At 43.5% G+C, this 24483-nt stretch overlaps 1 protein-coding gene across 1 annotated transcript in view; it reads left to right on the top strand.

The window, feature by feature from the left end:
• Positions 1-24483, top strand: part of ATP2A2 (ATPase sarcoplasmic/endoplasmic reticulum Ca2+ transporting 2) — a 1687617-nt gene that overhangs the window by 1065708 nt on the left and 597426 nt on the right. The window contains exon 19 of the mRNA XM_044069765.1: positions 22992-23194. Within this exon, the coding sequence (XP_043925700.1) occupies positions 22992-23194 (203 nt within the window). The remainder of the gene's footprint in view (positions 1-22991; positions 23195-24483) is intronic.

Raw genomic sequence — 24483 nt, 5'->3', positions numbered from 1 at the left:
CTCCAAGATCACATCTACTCGGAGAAAAAAAAATCTGTACATTTGCCTTTTCTGTAAGGTGGTGTAACATCGGGGTACTATGTTAAGAGACTGGTGTTACGAGGGTAGAGGTGTAGGTAGGGCATCTGAGCACTTCTAACTAGCATAGAAAATGTGTCTGCAAGAGATATATTGGCTTTAAAGACTTTAGTGAAAAGTGCGTGTACTGTGTAAAGACTTTAGTGAAAAGTGCATGTACTGTCTTGGCTTACTGCAAAAAACAGTTTTTACTCACTGTTGTGCTTAATAGTTGCTGCAGTGCAACACAGCACAACAGTAAGTTCAGTATGTTTTTCCCAGCAACTTCTGCTTATGTACACCAAAGTAAATTGTCAGATTGCTATCCTGAAAATACGTACCTTCCAGTAGCAGTTACAGCAGAGTCGATTATCCGAAACTTCAATTATCTGAATGCAATCTTCCAAAGTTTTTGGGTAGGAAAATTTATAAAGTCTGAATATGTAAACGTTAAGCTTGTTTTTTGAGCATGTAGCCTGCTAGTGTGTGAAAAATGTTCTTGGTTATCCACTGGAATCACCGAATGGTTGAAAAGTGTATTCCCTGCATACAGAAAAAGTAAGATTTTAGACGTTTTTTTTATCCAGTTCAGTTATGTTTGGTTATCTGAACAGTTTGATTATCCAAGCTACCTTAGGTCCCAGTTAGTTCAGGTAATCAACTCTACTGTACATCAACAAGGATCACAGGGCTCCCATCCTTTATGGCTAAGGAGCCATATGCGGTCATCAGTAAAGGATAGGGTAACTTCAGGACAAAGTCCTCTTCCCACTGTGCCTAAACTTGATCAGAGCTGGTACTAATATTGAACCAAGCCTTGTGTGTCTTACCACTGTTTTATCCTAGCTTTCATATTGGAGGGAAAGGATAGTTCTTAATTGTATGGGTCCATAGGTAACTTTAGTATTACTTCTACAGAACACAGGATAGTGTGGGAAGATCAGACCAGCTGCTTGTGCCCATACAGCATATAAGAAAGGCAGACCTGTCTCAAAACAAACTGGCCAGTTAGGCTAGTAAACTGCATTACCTTCTTAGAAAGGGATGAACAAACAGTTGGAGGAGGCAGGAGGATAGATCAGAGCCCACTGTACCAGCATAGCAACCATCACAGGGCATCTCTGAGGCAGCTAATCTGTCAACTGACGCAACATTTTTCAACCTTTTTGAGCTGGATGACCACTCCAGGAGCACAGCAGAAGTTCTTTGTGGATCAGTGTTGCAGTCATCACATTAGGAAACTTTCACACACTGAGGTCAAGCATCTGGCCAGACTTTAAATGCTGAATGCATCCTTTCTCTTTGGCTGGGCTTGACTGTACCTTCACCTTAGATATCCGCACATAGCAGGTATAAAGATGACATCTGCCTATGCCATCCTCAGTTATTTCTTGCTGCACTGTTGAATGGTACAGTTCATGTTGCAGAACAAAGCATCCGTTAATCTGTAGGCTTAGGCATCAGACTAGACTGAACAGAAAAGTGCCCCTTTGGAGACCTCTGCTTTCCTTTTCATGCAGTTAGTTTTGTTTAAATTTGGTTTCGATAGTCATCTGCATGGTGGTTGACCTGCACAAAGGTGTAGGGCATGAGCACTTCTGCCAAGTATAGTAAGTGTCTGGAAGAAACACATTAACTTTAAAGATCTTAATGCTCTACTTGTCTTAGACCATGGCATTTCTTGATGTGAGGATTCAGAGCGTAAGCTGAAATCTAAGTGAGAGAAGTCCTTCCTGAGCAGAAATGGCCTGTCATCATCTGTGCAAAAGTAGTCTGTCAGTAGAATCTCTGGCTAGTACAGCAGACATTCCCCCTAAAAGCAAAAGGAGAAACCTAGGGAGGACAGTCATCTTTCTTCATCAGATGACTGCAGTTAAGGACCAAGGGCACCAGTTACATTGAGGCAGTTGACCGACTTCTGGTCCTATTGTCTTGTTCCAGGCAAGAATGCTGGTGGAGCACTGTGGAAGCAGCCATGTTTTTGGCCTGCAGACTGTCCCACCAAAACAAGATCTTGGACACCACCTACTACAGATGACCATCAGAAGTCCTTACAGAAATATCTCCATCATTAGATGGTGGTATCTCCACTGCTGTTGAGGTAATCTGCAATGCTAAAAGGTTTAACCCTGAGGCTTCCTTTTTTGTGGCAAATGTTCTTGCACATATGGTCTCTTCCATATCTACCACCTCCCAAAGACTGGACTCAGCTGACACAGGAATTGTTGTAATTCTCATTTTTCAAGCAGCCCCAGTGTAGACCTCTGTATCAGAAGTCCAATATCCCAAAGAGACTGGGAGGCTACCACTGAGAGGGATTCCGATTCAGATTCTGAGAATTAGGGGGGTGTATGTCCTAGATGTCCTCATCTTTCTGTTATGATGCAGACATTGAAGATGTTATAGCTTCGTATTCACCTCCAAAAGACCTGTGCTTGGGAGATGCCACATTGGTTATGAACATTTCAGTGTCTAGAACATTTCCAATAAAATAGTTGCAGAACTTCTGGGACTGGGGCCATTAGCTGCTATTTCAATTCAGGAAGCTGTCCTGTGGATCTGATTAATGCTGAAACTCTAGGGTCAAACTTCCAACGTCTTCTGCCCCTAACAGATGTGCCCAATTCTATACCGTACATGACCCTCTCATTCCTCTACAGAAGTCCCATTGCAGATCCAGATAATGTCACTGGAATCTGCCAGAGGAGCTAGGTTGACCCCATTGCCTAACTATCCCCTTAATAGGGGAAATAGATTGCTAGACAGAGATGGAAAGATGAAATATACTTTTGCCACCCTGGTGTTTAGGGCTGTGAATTGCCAGACCCATATCCTTGAGTATCAGGAGAATGTCCTTGAGTAGTTCTTGGAAGACTGAAGCCAACAAAGATACCCCTGTTGAATCAGATCCAAATCCCTCTCCAGTTGAGAAAATATACCTTGAAGTGTGGGTATGATGCTGTAGGAGCAGCATCCAGGGTTGCGCCTTTGGAGACTGATAAGGAAACATGCCTGACTGAACATTCTGTTCAGTGTCTAAGGATATAAAAGTGCAATTCATTAATGCCTCCTTACAGAGAAGGACTGCAGTTTGGACCTCAAGCATACAGTGTGGAGTCTGTCGGGGACATCCCGTCCTTTAAAATTCCTATCCTGTCCCTTATCCTAGCCAACATTTCCCGTTCCTCAGAATTCCAAGATCGAGGACCATCTGGCCACTTGCTCTCAGCAGTGATGCAGTATAACAAGGTATTTCTGGGTCGTAAATGTAATCTCTGGAATTACAAACTGTGGTTGGCATATCCTTGTCCCTGGTTGTGTTTTTCTCCATGGGTCGATTGTCCTTTGAGTCCCTTCAGGACTAACTTTTATAGTCTGAGTTCTAGTGCTAACATTTTTAAAAAATCATTCAGAATCCCAATGACCATTCTCAAGATTGCATAACAAAGTTTGTGGGTCTTGGGATGGTATCTTATGGCCGCATTATTGGCACTTATGAAACCCAGAGGCCTTGTCTTTACACTGGTGATAATTATTTGTCTATGAAGGAAATTGAAAATGGACAATTAGAAATTAGAATATTTGCCTTTTAGATATTTAATGAGGAAAGGGTTGTGAGAGGGGAATAGACTGAAAGAAGTTTTGAAGTAAAAATTTGAGAAGAGAAGCTCTGAAACTACAGAAACTATAACCATAACTATGAATATATCCACAAAAAGACTTTAGGAAGAAAAAGGCACCTATCTGACCAGAAACCCAATAAGATGACTTTCCAATGCTCAAGCTAGTGGAGAAACCATTGAAGCACTTGATGGTGGCATTGAGATTTCCTGAGTTAGCTGGGAGCAGTGCATTATGTGAGAAGGGAGGAGCTTGAGCTAGTCCAAGATCTCATTGTTGTGAAAGGGGTTTCCTTTGTCGAACAGTCCATGCATTCCAGTGTACAGGCAGAGACCAACTAAATCTGGCATTCTGGTAAGCACATAACTTGTGTATCCACATCTACCCTTAACTGGATAATTGAGTGACCCAGGCTTGAACAGTACAGTAGATGCAGAAGGCAATAGCCTGCACCCTTTAATGACTAAACTGTCTGGTTCCCTCTCGATATGCAAAAATTTAATATCTGTTTGACCAAGAGAAGTCTTTTTTGAGGAGCTTCTGGATGCCAGCTGCTGTAGAGACGTTTTTACCATGGAAAAGATGCAGTCCCTGAATAGCTTACTCCAGACCATGTTAGACCCCAAGCGATAACCAGGCAGATGTTCTTCGTGTTTCACTGTTGCAGTCATCACCTGTGGGTTATCCCTGCTGTGGTAGCCCTCGGCTCGCCCAAATACCAGAGCCAATGATGTCCTTCAAGGATGCATCTGCAGTCCTTACAAATGGGTTGTCCTGTCGTCAGGCAGCCCTTCGGTCGGCCGGATTCCAAAGTCTGGGTCTGGCTTCGGCTGGTGTCGCACTTCACCTGATGTCATTGCGGCAGTTCTTCGGGTATAAAGGCATCAGCCGACGCCATTTTCCTCAGTCTTTCTTGCCGCGTGGCGCCCGAAGCAGAAGCTGTTCGCAAGTGCCGGTCGGTCAGATCCAGAGATTACTACTACCGAATACTACTTCGAAGACTTCTATAAAGCTAAGTACCCCGTTGGGGACTTTTTCTTGCCTCAGCCGATGTCAGAGAAAGTTAATAACTGTTTATCTTGTGGGAAACAAATACCTCATAAAGATTTCCACTCCTATTGCATACATTGTTTAGGCCCAGACCACGACGTAGCAGCTTGTCTAGCCTGTGCTTCTTTTAACCGACGGACGCTTAGACGTCGCTCGGACTTTGCTGAACAGATTTTCGGCTCCGATTTTGCCTACATTATGCCGTCGGATCCTCCGACTACGCAAATAACCAAAAAACGCAAAGAAAAGGACCGACACTCGCGGTCCGTGGTTTCGGCTGAAACCGCGGTTAAGCAATCCACGAGTGTCTCGGTTTCGGCCGAAACTGAGCAAGCGGTTCTTTCTTCAGCCGATAACTTGCCTTCTACCGAGGCCTCTTCTATCCTGGTAGAAACGGCTTCTGAAATCCAGCCTTCTGTTGCGATTTCACAGGATTTATCAGACACCATTCCACTAGATATCTCTACCCCTGCACGTGGAGCTGTTAGGCCTCCTCCAGCTATGTCTATTAAGGCCTTTGCCAGGGCTAAAGCAGCCAAAACTTCCAAACCTGTGCCTGCCAAGCCCCCCTCTCACAGGCCCAGCACCAGCTCCCATATGCTTTCTTTGGCACAGGATCTCATAACTTTAATTCGTGGATCCCAGCCTCATCCAGACAGGGCCTCTCTCCCTCCTCCAGAAAAGAGGCCTAGAGCAGAGCCCCCTGAGCCAGTAGCCACAGATGATTCTTCTGATAATTCAGAACATACAGACCCTCCTGAGGCTTCTTATTCTCCTTACGAAGACTCTGATGCTGAGGAGTCCATCCCTTCAGCCTCTCCTCCTGAGGAATTTTCCTTTGGGGAAACCTTGCATGCTATGAGGGAACAATTTCAGTGGCAGGGCCAAGATTTCTCAGACTCTAGAAAAGGCTTAGGACCTTTCTACACTTACCACAGCATAGGCCTTTAGCTATTCCTCCAGTTCTATCTGTTGTTGATGATGCATTTAATGATGCTTGCACTACTCCTGATACTTTACCTCCGGCTCCTGCTAAGCCAGATAGGTACTACAGGGTTCCGGACACTCATCACCACTTATATAAGGCCCCTTTTGCAGATCCAGAGACTATCTCCCAGGGCCCTAAAGCTGTAGCAGCTACTTCTTCTAAAAACCCCCTCCCCTCTGAAAGGGAATCCAGGTCCTTAGAGAGATGGGGTAAAAAAGTTTACACCTCTGCTACTTTGTCAGCTAGAGCTTTGAACTGCCAATTTCATATGATTCAATATCAAGAGTTTATGCTTGAGCAGTTGACTAAAAAGCTGTCCTCTGAAGAATCTTTAGATAAAAAGTATATTCAAGAAATATGTTACATAACATACAGCAGGTTAGTAACCATTCTTTAAAATGTGGCTATGATGCACTGGAGGCTTCCTTTAGATCAGCCATGACTGGCACAGTTATCAGGAGGCATGCATGGTTGAAAGAGCAGGCATTACCAGACCATGTCAAATCTAAGCTTTTGGATGCACCTATGGACAAGGTCAATTTATTTGGTGCCCCCGCACAGCAGGTACTGAAAAAGATGGAAGAGAAAGCAAAATCTGTGCAAACAGTAAAAGATTTCTTACAAGTTCAACCTCCAAGGTTTAGCAGGAATTGGCCCTCCAAGAATTGGTCCTTTCCGGACTCCTCTAAGGCACAAAGAGGCAGGAATAGGCGCTCTAGAGGCAGAAACCAATCCAGGGGTGCCTACAGGGGTCGCCAGTGGCAGGGTAACAACCAACGAGGCACGGATACAGCCACCACCACTACAACAACTCAATCACAGTGACTCGACGGTGGCACCGCCTACCAGGGAACAACTAGAAGCACCCTTAGGCGGAAAGCTAACATTATTTTCAAGAAACTGGCACTGCATTACAAGAGAAAAATGGATTTTGCAGACTATAGACAAAGGTTACAGGTTCCATTTCCATACACTACCAGGAAAGAGAGGAATGCCAAACCTACCACCTTCTCAAAGGGCAGAAGCTCTAAAACAAATATCTCAATTATTAAGAATGCGTGCTGTGGAAAAGGTACCATTTATGGAGCAAGGGAAGGATTTTACTCCAGGCTCTTCCTGGTACCAAGAAAAGAAAACAAATGGAGGCCTATTCTAGATCTGTCCGCTCTAAACACATTCCTCATTGTTCCAAAATTCAAAATGCTGACCCTACAGCAGCTTCTTCCCATGCTGGGCAAGGAGTCTTGGCTGGTAACTCTAGATCTCAAGGAGGCATACCTGCACGTCCCCATAAGACCAATTTGCAGAAGATACCTCAGATTTCTTGCAGGATCAGAGCATTATCAATTCTCAGCATTGCCCTTTGGCTTATCTACTGCGCCCAGAGTGTTCACGAAATGCCTGGCATCAGTAATCGCTCATTGCAGACTTCAGGGAATTCAAATCTATCCCTACCTGGACGACTGCCTGATACAAGCGGACAACAAAAACAAATTAACAGAAGACTTACAAAGAGTCATCTACCTGCTACAAGCCCTGGGATACACAGTCAATACAAAACAGTCAAGGCTGATTCCATCCCAAAGAATAACCTTTCTGGGTGCAGAACTGGACACATCAAAACAAATGGCATTTCTAACTGCAGAAAAGAAAGAGCAACTTCCTCTCTATTTCTTGGCATTAACAAAGCAGAGCCATCTAACTGCAAGAAAAGTGCTACAAGCTCTAGGCTTCATGGCATCCTGCATAATTCTGGTCCCTCATGCCAGGCTTCATATGAGAAAGCTACAGTGGTACCTAAAGAATTTGTGGTCTCAGCACAAGCACAGCCTGGAAACCAAAATTCCAATGATCCCATGCCTGAAGCAAGAGTTCTTATGGTGGGCTAAGGCCTGTCAATCAAACACAGGTCTGCCCTTCTGCAAAAGTCAACCAAGACAAACTATCACGACAGATGCCTCAGACCTCGGTTGGGGGCACACATGATGGACAAGTGCATTCAAGGCCTATGGACTCAAGACCAACTGCATCTGCACATAAATCTAAAAGAAATGATGGCAGTAAAATTGGCAATCCAGGCATTCAGACCTCTTCTCCACGAAGGCCAGCTGTTGATAAGGACAGACAACACCACAGTTATGTGGTACATCAACAAACAGGGAGGCACACACTCATACCCCTATGCCGGCTGGCACTAGACCTATGGGATGTGGCTCTGAGCTACAACATTCAGTTACAGGCAATTTATGTACCAGGGAAGGAAAACATTCTAGCAGACATATTAAGCAGAACTACAACAGATGCCCACGAATGGATGCTGCATCCGGACATCTTCAAAGCCATCACAAGAGAATGGGAATTACCACAAATAGACTTGTTTGCATCCCCATACAATCACCAGTTGAAGAAATTCTGCACAAGGACTTACCACCCACTTGCTTGGAAGGTGGACTCCCTATCCTTCAGTTGGAAAAGCCTGACAGCATATGCATTCCCACCACTTCCTTTGATGCACAAGGTGCTTCTCAAGATCAAAGAGGAACGTCCGAGGATCATTCTGATAGCCCCAGACTGGCCAAGACAACATTGGTACCCACTGCTGAGGAGCATGTCCCGGGAACAAATATGGAAACTGCCCCTGATCCCATTACTGCTGACACAGAACAACTACAACATTCTGCATCCAAACCTAAAAACTCTGCAGCTAACTGCCTGGAACATTACATAACAGAAATTAACCCAAATTTATCCCAAAGGGTTAAGGACATAATCCTGGAGGCTCGTAGACCTTCGACAAGAAAGAATTATGCAGCAAAATGGAAACGATATCTCATCTGGAGTACTGCAAAGGGGCAAGATGTGACACTGGTGAACATAGCCAACATCCTGGAGTACTTGGCGGAGCTCTACCACACAGGCCTGTCCTATTCCTCCATCAAGATACATGCATCAGCTATTTCAGCACAATACAGCTTGGATCCTCCTGTCTTCTCACATCCTCTGCTCAGACAGTTTCTGAGGGGAATTAAAAATGTAAAACCTCCCAGGAAACCTCCATTGCCAGCATGGGACTTGAACTTTGTGCTAGAAAAACTGACTCTACCTCCTTTCGAGCCAGCAGCTACAGCAGACTTGCAATACTTATCCTGGAAGACTGCCTTCCTGCTGGCAATAACTTCAGCAAGAAGGGTCTCTGAACTACAAGCATTAATGGCAGTACAACCCTTCTTGATCTTCCATCAAGATAGAGTGTCCATGAGAACAAATCCTACATTTATGCCTAAGGTGGTATCCAGAGTCTCTTTAAATCAGGCTATCCACCTTCCTACATTCTTCCCCAATCCACAGAACAGGGGAGAAAAACTCTTACATACCTTGGATGTACACAGGCAATTACGCTACTACCTGGACAGGACAAAAAACAATAGAAAAACTGACCAGCTTCTGGTAGCTTATGCAACAGGAAAAGAAGGAAAACCAATTTCTAAACAGACAATCTCCAAATGGATAGGAAATTGCATTAGATTTTGTTACTCCTCCCATGGAAAGAAAACTCCAGAGAACATCAGGCCTCACTCCACAAGGGCCACAGCCACTACCACAGCTTTCTTACGAGGAGTGGCTACCAAGGACATTATAGAGGCTGCTACTTGCACCTCCGTGCATACATTTGCCAAGCATTATAACTTACCTCTATACTCTAGATCCCGTGCTGGTTTTGCCACTGCTGTTTTGCAAGGGATCCTGACTACACCATAATCTATTCTCATTACCTCCTCCCTAGTTTAGCTATGGTATTCTACCCATTTGTAAGGACTGCAGATGCATCCTTGAAGGACATAGTACAGTTTTGTACCTACCATAAATGTAGATGTCCGAGAGGAATGCATCTGCAGTCAGGATTACCCACCCTCCTTCCCTCTGAGGTACTCCTAGGGTACTTGCCAATCTTCAGCTAGCTTGGGGATCTATTATGGTGTATTTGTTTGTATATATGTACATACATGTTTATTTTGTGTGTTTGCTCTCTACTATTTGGAAACTTTGGCATTTATCCAAATTTAGCCTACCAAGAGGGCACCTGGCATCTGGGGCAAGAAACACTGAGGAAAATGGCGTCGGCTGATGCCTTTATACCCGAAGAACTGCCGCAATGACGTCTGGTGAAGTGCGACACCAGCCGAAGCCAGACCCAGACTTTGGAATCCGGCCGACCGAAGGGCTGCCTGACGACAGGACAATCCATTTGTAAGGACTGCAGATGCATTCCTCTCGGACATCTACATTTATGGTAGGTACAAAACTGTACTTTTTTCTGTGTCTGCTGTTGTTGCTTGCCGACTGACATCAGGTTATCCATGCTATACTATCCCCAGAAAACAGAGCTTCCTGCCTCTCTACTTTTCCCAGCTGGCTTCAGGAAGTCACCTCACTGCGAGGAAGTTCCTGCAAGCCTTAGGGTACATGGCATCTTGCATCCTTCTAATTCCTCTGGCCAGACTTCACATGAGAAAACTTCAGTGGTATCTAAAGAACCTTTGGCGTCAGCACTCTCAACCTCTAGAGACCTCTCTCCCTCTGACCCCTGTATAAGGGTCAAGTTTCTCCAGTGGGCAGGGGCCTGTGCCAGGAACAAGGGTCTTCCCTTACCCTTCGCCCTGCCGGGCAGACCATTACCACCAACGCCTACATTGCTTGGGGTGCTCACCTAGAAGGCAAGTGCACCCAAAGTCTTTGGAATGCTTAGCACCCTCCCTTACACTTCAACCAGAAGGAAATGATGGCAGTACAAAAGGCTCCAACATCCTTCAAACCCCATCTCAAGCAAGGGGTTCTCCTTATCAAAACAGACAACACCACAGTAATGTGATACATCAATAAACAGGAGGGACCCTATCTTACCCTGTGTGCAGGCTAGCCATGAACCTCTGGCTGACAGCCTCTTCCATGGGACCACACCGAATAGCCCAATACCTACCAGGGATCAACAACATCCTGGCAGATCACTTAAGCAAGAACTTACTGGACGCCCATGAATGGCAGCTGCACAGAAAAATCTTTTTACAGATCACTCAGGAGTGGGGGACTCTGGAGGTGGATCTCTTTGCTTCGCATCTCAACCATCAGCTGAAAAAAAATTCTGTACCAGGGAGTATCACCACCTAGTGTGGAATGTGGATGCCTTGATCTTCCCCTGGAACATCCTCTTTGTGTACGCATTCCCTCCTCAGCCTCGTATTCCCAAGGTGCTGATTAAAATAAGGGAGGAGAGACCAAAGGCCATCCTCATTGCTGCAAATTGGCGCAGACAATATTGGTACCCATTACTGTGCAGCATCCCATTGCAGCCTCCCAGGCAGCTTCCCCTAATCTCAGACCTCCTGAGTCAAATGAGGAATGGGGGGAATGCTGCATCCAGACTTGCAGACTCTCAAACTATCAGTATGGCTAATACTCTAAAGGAAAACAAGGGGCTCCGGTTGAGCAAATAGGTCCTAGACATGATCACAGAGGCCAGAAGACCCAGCACCAAAAAATCTTACGCAGGAAAATGTAAAAGATTCTGCTCCTGGAGCCAGTCCAGAGGAGGCAATACCTCACAACCTTCCATCCCTCTTATCCTGAACTACCTAGCGGAGCTACTTTATAGTGGCCGCTCCTACTCTACTATTAAAATCCACGCCTCAGCCATTTCAGCTCATTTTGACACAGATCAGCCCCTGTTCTCCCATCCTTTGATCAAACAATTCCTCAGAAGGGCTTTTAATATCAGAACTCCCAGAAGGCCACCCACGGCAGCCTGGGGCCTGAAATATGTTTTGGAAAAACTAATCTTACCACCCTTCGAACCTGCTGCTTTAGCAGAACTAAGATACCTCTCCTGGAAGACTGTTTTTCTCCTAGCTATCACCTCAGCTAGAAGGGTTTCAGAACTTCAAGTACTGATGGCCATTGAGCCCTTCATTATTTTCCATGCAGACAGGGTTTCCCTGAGGACTAACCCTTCCTTTATGCCCAAGGTGGTATCTAATGTGACTCTCAACCAGGCCATACATCTACCCACCTTCTTTCCTAACCTTCAAAACAAGGGGGAAAGAATTTTGCACTCACTAGACGTGCACTGACAGCATATGATAGGGTGCCTAGAGATGAGTTGTGGTATTGTATGAGGAAGTCAGGAGTGGCAGAGAGGTATGTAAGTGGTACAAGATGTGTACGAGGGTAGTGTGACAGTGGTAAAGTCTGCAGTGGGAGTGACACATCCGTTTAAGGTGGAGGTGGGATTATATCAAGGATCAGCTCTGAGCCCTTTCTTATTTGCAGTGGTGATGGACAGGTTGACAGACTAGATCAGACAGGAGGCCCCACGGACTATGATGTTTGCAGATAACATTGTGATCTGTCGTGAGAGTAGGGACCAGGTTGAGGAGACCCTGGAGAGGTGGAGATATGCTCTAGAGAGGAGAGGAATGAAGGTCATCAGGACTAAGACAGAATATGTGTGTGTGAATGAGAGGGAGGATAGAGGAATGGTGAGGATGCAGGGAGTAGATCTGGCAAAGGTGGATGAGTTTAAGTACTTGGGATCAACAATTCAGAGTAATGGTGAGTGTGGAAAAGAGGTGAAGAAGAGAGTACAGGCAGGGTGGAATGGGTGGAGAAGAGTGTCAGGAGTGATTTGTGATAGACTGGTATCAGTAAGAATGAAAGGGAAGGTCTACAAGAGGGTAGTGAGACCAGCTATGTTTTATGGGTTGGAGACGGTGGTATTGACAAAAAGGCAGGAGTCAGAGCTGGAAGTGGCAGAGTTAAAGATGTTAAGATTTGCACTGGGTGTGACAAGGATGGACAAGATTAGGAATCAGTATATTAGAGGGTCAGCTCAGGTTGGACGGTTTGGAGACGGTCAGAGAGGCGGGATTGCATTGGTTTGGACATGTGCTGAGGAGGGATGATGGGTATATTGGGAAAAGGATGCTAAGGATGGAGCTGCCAGGTAAGAGGAAAAGAGGAAGGTCTTAAGATAGGGTTTATGGATGTGGTGAGAGAGGACATGCAGGTGGTTGGTGTGACATAGCAATATGCAGAGGACAGGAAGAAATGGAAACAGATGATCTGCTGGGGGCGACCCCTAACGGGAACAGCTGAAAGAGAAGACGAGACGTGCACAGACAGCTCAGATACTATCTAGACCGTACTAAACCCTTCAGGAAAACAGACCAACTACTTAGCAGCTTTGCCCAAGGGCAGAGGGGAAGGCCATTTCCAAACAAACCATTTCCAAATGGATATCGCTCTGTATCCATTTCTCCTACAGATTACATGGGGAACCCCCCAAATCTATTCAAACCCGTTCCACTAGGGCAGCCTCCACTTCCACAACATTCCTCAGTGGAGTTCCCACCAGGGACATCCTGGAAGCTGCCACCTGGACTTCTGTCCATACCTTTACCAAGCATTACCACCTACCTCTTTTCTCTAAGGCTAGGGACAGGGTTTGCCTTTCCAGTTATGCAGAGCTTGCTGACCCAGGCCTAGGTCTCTTACTAATCCTACCACCCCTCTCCTCAGCTTTGGGAATCTTCCCACAGGTGATGACTGCAACAGTGAAACACAAAGAACATAGTACAGTTGTGTACACTTACCATAAATGTAGATGTTCGAGTGTATTCACTGTTGCAGTCCTGGTTTCCCTCCCTCCTTCCCCCTTCTATCTTCTTTCTTTAGGGAGACATAAGCTTCTCTAGGTGGCTTTTAGCCACCAGGACCTCTTTTACCGTATTACTTGGGCTTCTGACTGGCTAGGGCAAGAAAAACTGATGTAATGGCATCAGCTGCCTTGCTTTATAGCACTGACGACCTGACATCAGTCAGCAAGTGACAGCAGCTGATGGAGAAAAACACTGACTCTGGTATTTGGGCCGGCTGATGGCTACCACAGTGATGGGAGGGATAACCCACAAGTGATAACTGCAACAGTGAATACACTCAAATATCTGCATTTATGGTAAGTGTACACAACTGTACTGTTTTGAGTGTCCTGGACCAGATGGCAAGCACCTTTCATGATCTTTCTCTAGCATGGCTACTGTTGAAAAGTTTACATTGGTTGCACAGTAGTACATGGGATCTAGAGATTGACCTCTTGAAAGCTCCTGTACAGGTACAGCCCTGTGTCAGAAGAGAGCTAGATTAGTGGACAGCACAAATTGGAAAAAAAATTAAGGGTTACCCATTATACTAATCCTTCCATATTATACCATGACCACAGTTGACCTAGTTCAGGTGTGGGGCCCACACCTTAGACCCAGTGCCAAGAGAACAACCTGTACCTAAACCTGAGGGAGATATTGGCAGCTATGTATTGCTCTAAAAGCATTCAAGGCAGTATAGGTGCCAGGGACATTGATGCTAGTGACAGACAAACTACTTACATGAGTGGGACTGATGTTATTACATCTGCAGACTAGCCTTAACAGGTCTAGCAATAGGCTGTGCAGTCTGTTCTTGTGGGTGACCTTCATCCTCTAGGGAAATTTCTAAGGCAGGCCATATAAGGAGGACTTCTCCAGAGCCACACTAGTAGATGTTGTACAGGGAGACATTCCCAGAGGAAGACTTTTTTTTCATTCCTCAAACAACAAAATGCTAAGGGAGTACTGCTTCAGAACTAACCACAGGAATGCTTGGGCAGTGAATGCCTTCTCCCTGCTCTATAAAGGTTTGTTTCCATATGCTTCTGTCTAGTTCCCGTGCTTCCCATGGTTCCTCAAAAAATCGATGAGACGCCAGAAATTACCTTGATTGCTCCCTTCTGGTCCAGGCAGGACTGGTTTCCCCATCTTCTGCATTTGGCAAGGGAGACTCATTGTAAGCTACTACATGATCACAGCTTGTACACCCCCACCTGTCCACCTTGAACCTAGCAGGTTGTGGTATACAACTCTTAATCCTTTTGGGCGTCTTCATCCTAAGGATATGCTAAAAATCCTGAGAGGGGCCAAGTACAAGGAAGTCTAAATGGAAAAGATTCTACCTTTGGTGCCAGAGCAAAGAGCATGCAAACTACACAGATGAACTGTAGCTATGCCTGTTCAGTATCTTTTGAGTTTTTCTCCCCTAGCCTACCATACACTTCAGCAAAAGTGCACCTTTCTGCTGTTTGTGCCTCTAGAATGAAGGACCCCTTTCAATTAGAAGAAAAAGAAATGCCGTGTGCACAAAAAAGTTACTATGAACTCCTTCAGCTGGATAATCCTAAACCTTTTGCCATTCCTCCTTTTATTGATGCCCTGGAGGACACGTTAAGTTCTGCGTGTTCAACAGGTAGTCAACCACCTGCGCCAAAAAAAACAATAGACTTTAGAAAGTACCTGTCACTCTCAAATTCCTCTTTTGAAATCCGCTAACGGATCATTTTGTGTGTGCATGTTTTGTTTTTTTGTTTGACAAAAAATTCCAACTCTTAGTTAGCTTTTTACAGGTTTGTGAAAAAAGTCTATACATCTTCTGCCTTAACATTTAGTAAATACTGTAAGAAGAACCCAGCCATGCTAGAGTCTTGAGTGTAATTTGTTAAACTGCATATAGTGAAGGCCAATGGTATATATATGCAAATGAACCTTTAAAGGCATACCAGTGTTTCAGCTTCATGACTTCTGAATGTCCATGACTTTTTAGTTTGTCTTTACTGGTGCAATCTAGCCATTAAAAGTCAAACCCCAATAGCTGCAGATATGCAGTTTTCATCTTTTTTTACCCCTGAGCTTGTCAGTGACTGTATTCTGTACTAATGAGCTCAGGAAAAGGTTGAAAATGAGTTTAGAAAGATTGCTGTTAAGCACCCCTTTTTATAACTCCAGAGCATAAAAACTTTTAGCATGATAACTTGTGCAACGAAATCTAGAAAGGGTTGTTGCCAAACTTAGGGAATGAAAAGAAAAATAAGAGATACTATAGAGGTATTACGAAAGATTGTGGAAATTGCATTAAAATTTATATAAAGCAGAGGAATGTGGAAACCAAGAGAAGAAACAAACAGAACTAGTTTTGGAAGACATAATTATGCCAAGGTTAGAGGAAGAAGAGGCTCAACAATTAATAACTAAGATAGGAAGGAATAAGATAACAATGGAGGTGTATAACCAGTCAACAGGGAAGTCTCCAGGCACAAACTGTATTCATAGGTTCATAGGTAGGTACTAGGCTATCGGCCCTGGGGCCTATACAAGCCCAGCCAAAAAGGTACCCTGGCTTTTGCCACCCAAGAAAATTATTTTCCTGTGCCATTGTCGAGCAGAGCCACAGAGGTGATTCCCCAGGGTGAATTTCCTATTTCCCATCCAGTCATCAAGATTTTTCTTGGAATGCTAATGAGGAGCTTTGTTTGATATAGATAGGTAGTTTATTCCAGAGTATGGGAAGTCTCTGGGACAGGAATCTATCCCTCCGGCATGTTCTGTTTATTGTGGTGACAAGGTTTAGGTCCCCAGAGTGTGTAGCTCGGCGGGATTGGGATTTCTTTAAGTGGAGCATGTTCAACAGCTCTGGGTTTGACATAGCTTTGTATGTTAGGCAGAGATCACCTCTGAGTAGGCGATATGCGACAGGGTAAAGCTGGAGTTTTTTGTGATGGTCTGCGTAGGACATCTGTTTGAGGCCGGTAATCCTCTTTGTGAGGTATTTCTGCGGCCTTTGCAGTTGTTGTAGATGTCTTGTGATGTACATAACCAAAAGGGGCGTTGTACTCTATAATGGGTCTAATGAGTGATGAGTAGAGTGGAACAATGACCTCTTCTTTTCTGGATAAGAAACCTTTTGTGATGAGGTGTGCCATGTAGAAGGATTTCCTGACTACTGTGGCGATGTGATTATCAAAGGAGAGACTACTGTCCACCTGTGTCCCAAGGTCTCTTATCACACTTTCGGTGTTAAGTATACTACCGCCTATGTTGTAGTTCATGGGTACAGAGTTTTTACCAAAGGGGATGACAATGCACTTTTTGGCATTGAGCTTGAGGCCATGGCTTTGACACCAGGCATCTGTTTCAGTGAGGCCCTTTTGTAGGATGTCCACATCGTTAGGAATCTGGATTATAGCTCCTAGTTTGCAGTCATCTGCGAATTTCATTAGCTAAAGACCTTCTGTGTTAGCCTGTACTTCAGAGAAGTAGATACCAAACAGGAGAGGACCCAGGACTGAACCCTGTGGTACTCCACTTGTCACTGGTCTGAAGTCGGATTTGGAGTCTGCTACTTTCACAGTGTGGGTTCTGTCAGTGAGCCATTTGGCAAGCCATCTTGTGACATAGGGATTTATACCTAGTTTAGTGAGTTTATCTATAATTACAGAGTGGGTGATGGTGTCGAAAGCCTTGGCAAGATCTAGATAGGCTGTGTGAACCACCTTACCCTTGTCTACGGCTTTAGTGACTGCTTCAAGGAAGTCTGTCAGGTTTAGGAGACATGATCTGCTTTTTACAAACCCGAACTGGGTGGGATCCAGAGTTTGGAGATTATCAATGTCTTTGTTTATAAGTTCCATGATGATACGTTCCATGGCCTTGCAGACCAGGCTCGTCAGGCTAATGGGGCAGTAGTTCCCGGGGTCCGTGGTGGCTCCCCCCTTGTGGAGTGGGATAACAGTCGCTGTGCGCCATTCAGCAGGCACAAAGCCTGAGGTGAGGCTATGATTGAACATGGTACTTAGGTGGGGTGCCAGTTTGTTCTGTAGTTCATATAGAAGCAGCCTGGGATGTTGTCTGGTCCCATGGATGCTGTGTTCTTTGCTTTGGAGAGTGTGGTTTTTACCTGTACAGCCGTGATTACAGGAACTTTGCATTCTTCCGGTATAGAGATGGGCTCTTTAGGGGGTGAGAGGGGGGTAAAGTTAGCACTGAACCTATCTGCCAGGATGTTGGCAATATCAGTTGGGTTTGTATATTTAGTGCTATTGTGCTGTAACTCGGAGCAGATCTGAGTGTTGCCATTGAGATTCTTGACATAGCTATAGAATGCTTTGTGGTTGTCTTTAGAATCAGTGGCGATTTTGTTTTCGTAACTAGCTTTGGAGGATTTAATCAGGGATCGCAGCTTCTTACTGAGGCTGACCAAGGGAGCTCCTCCACTCATGGGATTTTACTGTCTTTTGCAACAGTTTCTTCCATCTGTTGTACAATTTGTTTATGGCAGGGGACCACCAGATTGGCTTCCTTTTTTTTTTGGAGGATAGCATCTTGGTTCTGTTTGGGATAGTACGATCCATGCACTCATGTAAGTGCTTATAAAGTGCATTTGTGTAGGATTCAGTAGTCGTAACTGTATTGTCCATCTGCATGGGTGTCATGAAGTTCACCACTTCTGTCTTAAGAAGCATGAAGTTGGCTTTGGAGAAATTTTTTACCATGGTTTCCTTAATGGGGGGTGGAGGCAGGATGTGGATATCTAGGGTAATTAGCTTATGGTCAGATCGGACCAAAGTGGTGTTGACTTCAGGTGTGGGACACCGGTCACTCATGTTGGTAATGACTAGATCTAGGATATTGTTGCCTCTGGTGGGGGTGTGGATAAGTTGATCCAGGGCATTGGAGTTTATGAATTCCAGAAAGTGTTGAGCGGAGGAGTTGGTACATGAGTAGTTTTCACAGTTAATGGTGGGGTAGTTGAAATCTCCCATTATTAGGGTGTTTGGTTGAACCCTAATAGTTTCCAGTACATCACGAAAAAAGGAGTGGGAGTCCTGGGGCATGGTGGGTGATCTGTAGCAAGCTACAATTTGGATTGCAGTATGCTGAGCATCTAGCCTGGAGGTGTGGATACCCTTAATAAATATGGACACAACTCCGCCTTTGGTGTTCCGGTCCAGGTTACATGGCCGAAAAGTGTGGTATGAGTTATAGCCTGGTAGTGCCGGGGTGCTCTCTGGAACCTTGAACCAGATCTCACTCATTGCACAGATATCGATGTTCTCCATTTTAAGGAATGCCTCGAGTGAGTGCATTTTGAGATTTAGACTTCTAGCATTGAGTAGCATCACCCTCAGTTTTTGCTTGCCTGTTCCTGTTACGGTGGCAAATTTGTCATTTGAACCTTGCCTAAAAAAGGCACTATTTCCTGTGGAAATTGGGAGAAAAGAAAGTGATGTAGCTCTGGAAGGTGTTATTTCACAGTATTTTAAGGGGGGAGGTGCCAGCATCTTGAAAGAAAGTTGTGGTGGCTGTGTAACACACAAGGTAAACGCCCTTCCGACCAAACGTCACATAGGCCCATTTCAATTTTAAACCATGATTATAAAATGCTTGTCTATACCAGCTAAGAGAATGTCAATGGTGTTGCCAGAATTGATATAGTTTGCTGTGTTTTTGTGGATTGGAGGCAAACATTTCACATTAATAGAACAGTGATAATCCAGGAGGAAGCGGAATGTAATAAAATGCCGTCATTGTTGGCTGGTATTAATGCAGAGAAAGCAATCAATAGTCAGGTGGGATTCTTTCAGCTTTGTAGTGGTGGCATTTGCATTCCCTGATAGTATAAGAGTTAATTGGAATGATATAAGGGTCAGAGGGAAGAACTAAGGTGCGAGAAGGTTCCTCTTTGTCAAGCTGTGCTTGATCAGAGAAATCAGGCCAAGGAGTCCTATTTCCCCTTTATCTGCTTTATAGCTAGTGCCATCAGCAAATAAAATAAGGGACACAGAAATTCAAGGATGTAAATGGTATGGTAATCAAGAAATGTTAGCCTTATTTCTATATGGTATTTTGTACTTAAAACACCAGAAAAGGACATTGCAGTGTTTTGGAACATTTTCAGACTGTTTCAAGTCCTTTTGAGATATAAAGTAAATGATGATAAAAGCTAGAATGTTAAACTGTGCCCACACGTGAATTCATTCAGCAATACCCATTATTTATGTGGACTTAAAGATGAAGTATTCAGGTGTATAGATTAAAAAGGATATGCAGAAAGAAAGTAAACAAAAGATAATACAAAAAGTGAGAAACTGGAAGCTTTTGATTGTGAATAGTAATATAGTGATGTTTTGTTTCATATACAGGTCAGGCATATTTTTCTCAAGCAGAGAAGCTGTGAACAATAATACAGCTCAGCCGAGGAATTTATTGGTGAAGAGAAAAGGTCAAAAGTTAAATGGGATATGTTTAACCTCCCCACAGAAATCTGAATTAGAATTACCTGATTTGAAGGGATACTTTAGAGATACACAGTTAAGCACGTATGTAACACAAGCAAAAGGTTATATATCTAAGTAGACTGGCATGGTGAAACAGAAGTGGAAGCTTGAGTAATAAGGAGAGAGTAGGCTTTTGAATGTAGGCCTGTAAGAATAGCAACAATTATACAGAATATTATATTCATAAATTTGCATAATATGTTCCAAGAATAAAGCTAACAATGTAATGGAGAAACAAGAGCTTGCTAGTAGGAATGACTCAAAATTAAGGGTATAGAAGTAGGCAAGAGGGGTCTGGAATTTACCAGAGAAAATTAGCAAAGGAATTGAAGGTATTAGGAGCGAATAACAAGAGGGAAGGGTAATAGACTGGAGCTGAGGTCAAGCAGAGCTTGGGACTGTAGGTTAGAGACTGCCTTTCCTACCATGGATTGATAATAGAGTATAGGCAAAGAAAAGGGGATAGCATAAGACCAGCTGTGGTACATTTTATTTATTTATATATTTATTTTGAGTCTGAAAGCTGATAGTAAAGGGGTAATTGATAGGGCATGTAAAATATATGATAACTGTAAGAATCAAGCAGATGAGGTTAGACTAGGAAAAGAAACTGGAAAGGCAGTTTCCAAAGGAACAATGGGAAGATATCTGTATGGTTCCCAAGTATTAAACCGACCCGGAAGGTTTAGGATTTTTTGCTCAGAAGTGTTTGCGTAGGTATTTTTATACCCCAGGTAAACTTCAGAGCTTTTTTTTCCTTGGGGAAGTCAGCAAATGCTGGAGGTGTGATGGGAAACGGAGGTAACTGGGAGCATGTTTTTGGGGAGTATAACCTGTTGGCAGATTTAAAAAAATGTCCAACAGAGTAATTTGCCAGAAGTATTGTGGGAGCAGCTGGTGTAACTAAGGAAATTATTCTGAACTGGGACATAGTAAGGTCGTACTAAGTTTGATCCTAACGGCTGCCAAAAATACATTTGCTAAACTGTAGAAATCCGTCTAAACTAACTCTGGCTGAAGTACTGAACATTATAAAGGAGATAAGAACTGGAGGTGTGGTATCTTAACGGAGGGAGTAAATCCCATAGAAGTGGAATTTGTGGAAACAGTAAATGCAGAGATGGCACAAATTGAGCAGTTTATGTAACGTTGAAGTTAATGATTGTTAAAAAGAAAACATTTGTATGAAAATAAATGTCAGTGTTTTTTCTTTCCTGATAATGTATGTGTACCTATTTCATAATGTAAATTGATTTAACTAAGATGTTAAAATCTGTAATGATAAACTAACAAACACAAACAAAAAGATGCCTGATTAAACTGAATACTGACTTAATGATCTACCAACAGTACAGTAAAATCGGATAGTGTTACAGCAGCAGAATGTGTAACAAGCATAGATGCAGCAATGAAATTCCTGTATGCATGCACTATGTACATTATTAACAAGATGTTTGTCATTATCCCTAGATATAGTGATATGAAGAAGAAATTGTAGGTATTGGGTGCTAACAAAGGATTAAAGACATTGTCTTATCTTTAAAGCAATTACATTTCTTTCAATTTTTTTTGTAAATGTTAACCATGTTTTATATATCTCCGATCTTGCATGGAGGTAGAAACTGGTGAGGGGATATGGATTACTTGTAGAGACACCACCTTCTGGTACATTAAGGTGGCTATATTGATTATTAAAAGGACTGGTGGTTTCTTTCCTCCCAGGGAGAGGAGGCTTGGTATTTGCCAATCTTCATTCCTTGTGGGTTGGTAGCTGTGCTCTCTATATTTTGGAGTGGTGTCATTGGCTTTTGCTGCAAAGTCCACTTTTGCGTATAAGTAGTTGCTTCCAGTACTTGTTTACTCTCCTCTTTAGCAAGTTGGTTCATTTCCACCTTTGGTTAGTAGGGCTTCCTTCAAAATTTTTTTCCACTCCCTGCAGCTGACCATCATCTGTCACCAGCTCCTCTTCTCATTGACTGGGCCTACCAAACCAGCCTTAGCTTCCCCTGGTCTCATCCCAACCTTCATCCAAGAATAATGAGATCAAGGAAATTGGTACAGTATCATACTGCTGCTGGGGGGTCTGCCCTATCTTCCCCACCTCATGGCAGTCTTGCCAGCTCCACAGCCACTGGCTTTCGGAGGTGCATGCTCACTTAATGTATGCTCATCCTCCTGACTAAGAGGCTCAACATTTATGAAGCACAGAGCTCACCAGACTCGTATTCTGCTTAATTGCAGCAAGCCAAGGCTGCCTCCCTCCCCCAGGATGGATGGGCCAATGTCAGCCACTCATTTATATCCTTCCCCCTGTGGATCTGCTAGCACTTGTGCTAATCAAGTTCGGATCCTCTGGAACACAATAGGTGCTTTATCCCTGTGCTTCATGGGACAGCTGTTCTTAAACATTGCTGGCCCAACTGTGACTCAGTCATTCCTGTTTCTGTCAGACTGTTCTGCAGGACTTAGTATTTGTGACTTCATTATAGTATGGTCCTTCAGTTTTCTCCTACACTGATGGCTTACTGCTTGGGATTCAACTATCAGTGGGACCCTTCAAGGAGCAGTCTCTCGATGTGCTTTTACTGTGTTAGATGGTCTGCAAGATGTCCTTTCTTAATGGGTCATGAATATTCTCCCACTGTTTCCATGTAGGTGGCAGAGTTTTTAGCCATTATTAGTTACTGGAGTTCCCTGGAGTTTAGCCATATAAATAATGGCGGGATTGTTATAATTGGAGGTGGCAAATCTTTATTGTTACTTTATTTGAAGGAGGGTATTTGTGGAGAGGAAGTGCTGATATAGAAGAGCACAGTTAAGTAAACTAGCATGTGGTGTTTTGGCAGGCATTGTTATATGCACTCTTCCATACTGAAGCATTGGGAATTGTAGAATGAAATATGCTGAGGGGGATGGTCAGTGGAGAGTATGATCCCTGTTTCTGGGCCCATTAAGAAGGGTCCTACCATAGTGCAGCTGATAGAGTAAGAACATATCTCTTTAGTCCTTTACACTGTAGTGTAATTTTGATTGAGGTTAAAATGTTTCTGTTAGCATTCTAAGTTGTCTCAATTTCCGTTTCAGTATATTCCTCACTGCAGCCCTTGGTTTTCCTGAAGCTCTTATTCCTGTCCAGTTGCTTTGGGTGAATTTAGTAACAGATGGCCTGCCTGCTACTGCTCTTGGATTCAACCCACCTGATCTTGATATCATGAATAAGCAACCACGTAACCCCAAAGAACCCCTCATTAGTGGATGGCTGTTCTTCAGATATCTAGCAATTGGATGTAAGTATATGTTTGTTTGGGTATTGTTTATTTAAATGCATTACTTTACAGGGTTCTATCTAGTTTCGTTTTTACAACTTTTGTGTATTATACAAGATTCATTACTGATCATGTACATGATGCTAATAGTGTGCTATTTTTGAGGTGTTGTTTTTCTTCCTCATCCAAAATATTAAATTGCACAAATGGCTAGACAGTAAAAGCCTTGTTAAGTTGCAGGTTTAAGGTATGAAATGCACAGAAATGACTGTTCAAGCAGAAAGTTGTCATAAGCTCATATGCAGCAATTTGAGAGGTCAGTCAGCTCCATGAAAAAGGAAGAACAAATTAAATGTAGCCAGCTTTGTGGCGTACAGAGATGGAACGCTGACTACCTGCAGTGATCTGGGTTAAATAAATTGAGTGCTGAGAGTGCAGGCCTTGGGATGTTTAGGAGTGAAAGGTTGATTCTGATTCAACCATCACAAGGAGTGGAGTTGCCATATTACCTGGAGAAGACCAAGTATTGCAACTTGGTACTTGGAGAGGAGCTTTCAGTGAGTGTTTATGAATTCTGGTGGGGTATTGTTGATGTACAGAGGCAAGCACTTACACTGGCCCCAGAATAGCAGGGATTGTTCCACAATTCCCAGTTGACAGTGAAGTATATTAGGAGCATATGAAAAATCTCTTAGCTGCAGTGTGTGGCTGATTCCCCACCCTCACCCCCATGTCATGCATTACAAGGATGGGAGTAAGAAGGACCTATAAAGGATAGGAGCTTTTGAAGATCACAGATGGGGCTTAAAAAGAATATGATAAATTATCCAGCAAATATGTGTTTAAGTTTGCTTCAGGCTGTCATCTGCCTGATAAAATGTGTTTGGAGAGAAGCCATTTTTAGGGTATTTGTAATGCTAAATGCTGCTTCTTTATTGATATTTCTACATAGCTATGCCTTTTTTTTTTTTTTTTTTTTTGCAGTTTGTTGTGTTTCATTGAAATCTATTAGTACATAGGGTTGCCACCTTTTCAAATGCCCAAAGTGGGACATTTTTTGGACAAATGTCAGATTGTGTAGGGCAAAACATACTCAAGGCCAGCGCAAATGACAGAGCTTCAATTTTTTGCCTAAATAAAAGCTTATTATTGTAGTATTTTAGTTGCGTATTCTGTTTCTTATAACATTTAGGTGTTTCAGATACAGAATAACTGTTTTATGCAACTATTACATAAAATATAGGAATTATTTTTGTCCTAAAATCTCAGGACATTTGCCATTTTTTCAATTTTTTTGCAGGACACAACTG

The sequence above is a fragment of the Protopterus annectens genome, chromosome 4.part0, assembly GCF_019279795.1.
Source record: "Protopterus annectens isolate FY-2018-M chromosome 4.part0, PAN1.0, whole genome shotgun sequence".
Lineage (NCBI taxonomy): Eukaryota > Metazoa > Chordata > Ceratodontiformes > Protopteridae > Protopterus > Protopterus annectens.
Note: the sequence above shows the minus strand (reverse complement) of the source record. Positions and strands in the feature narration are given on the sequence as shown.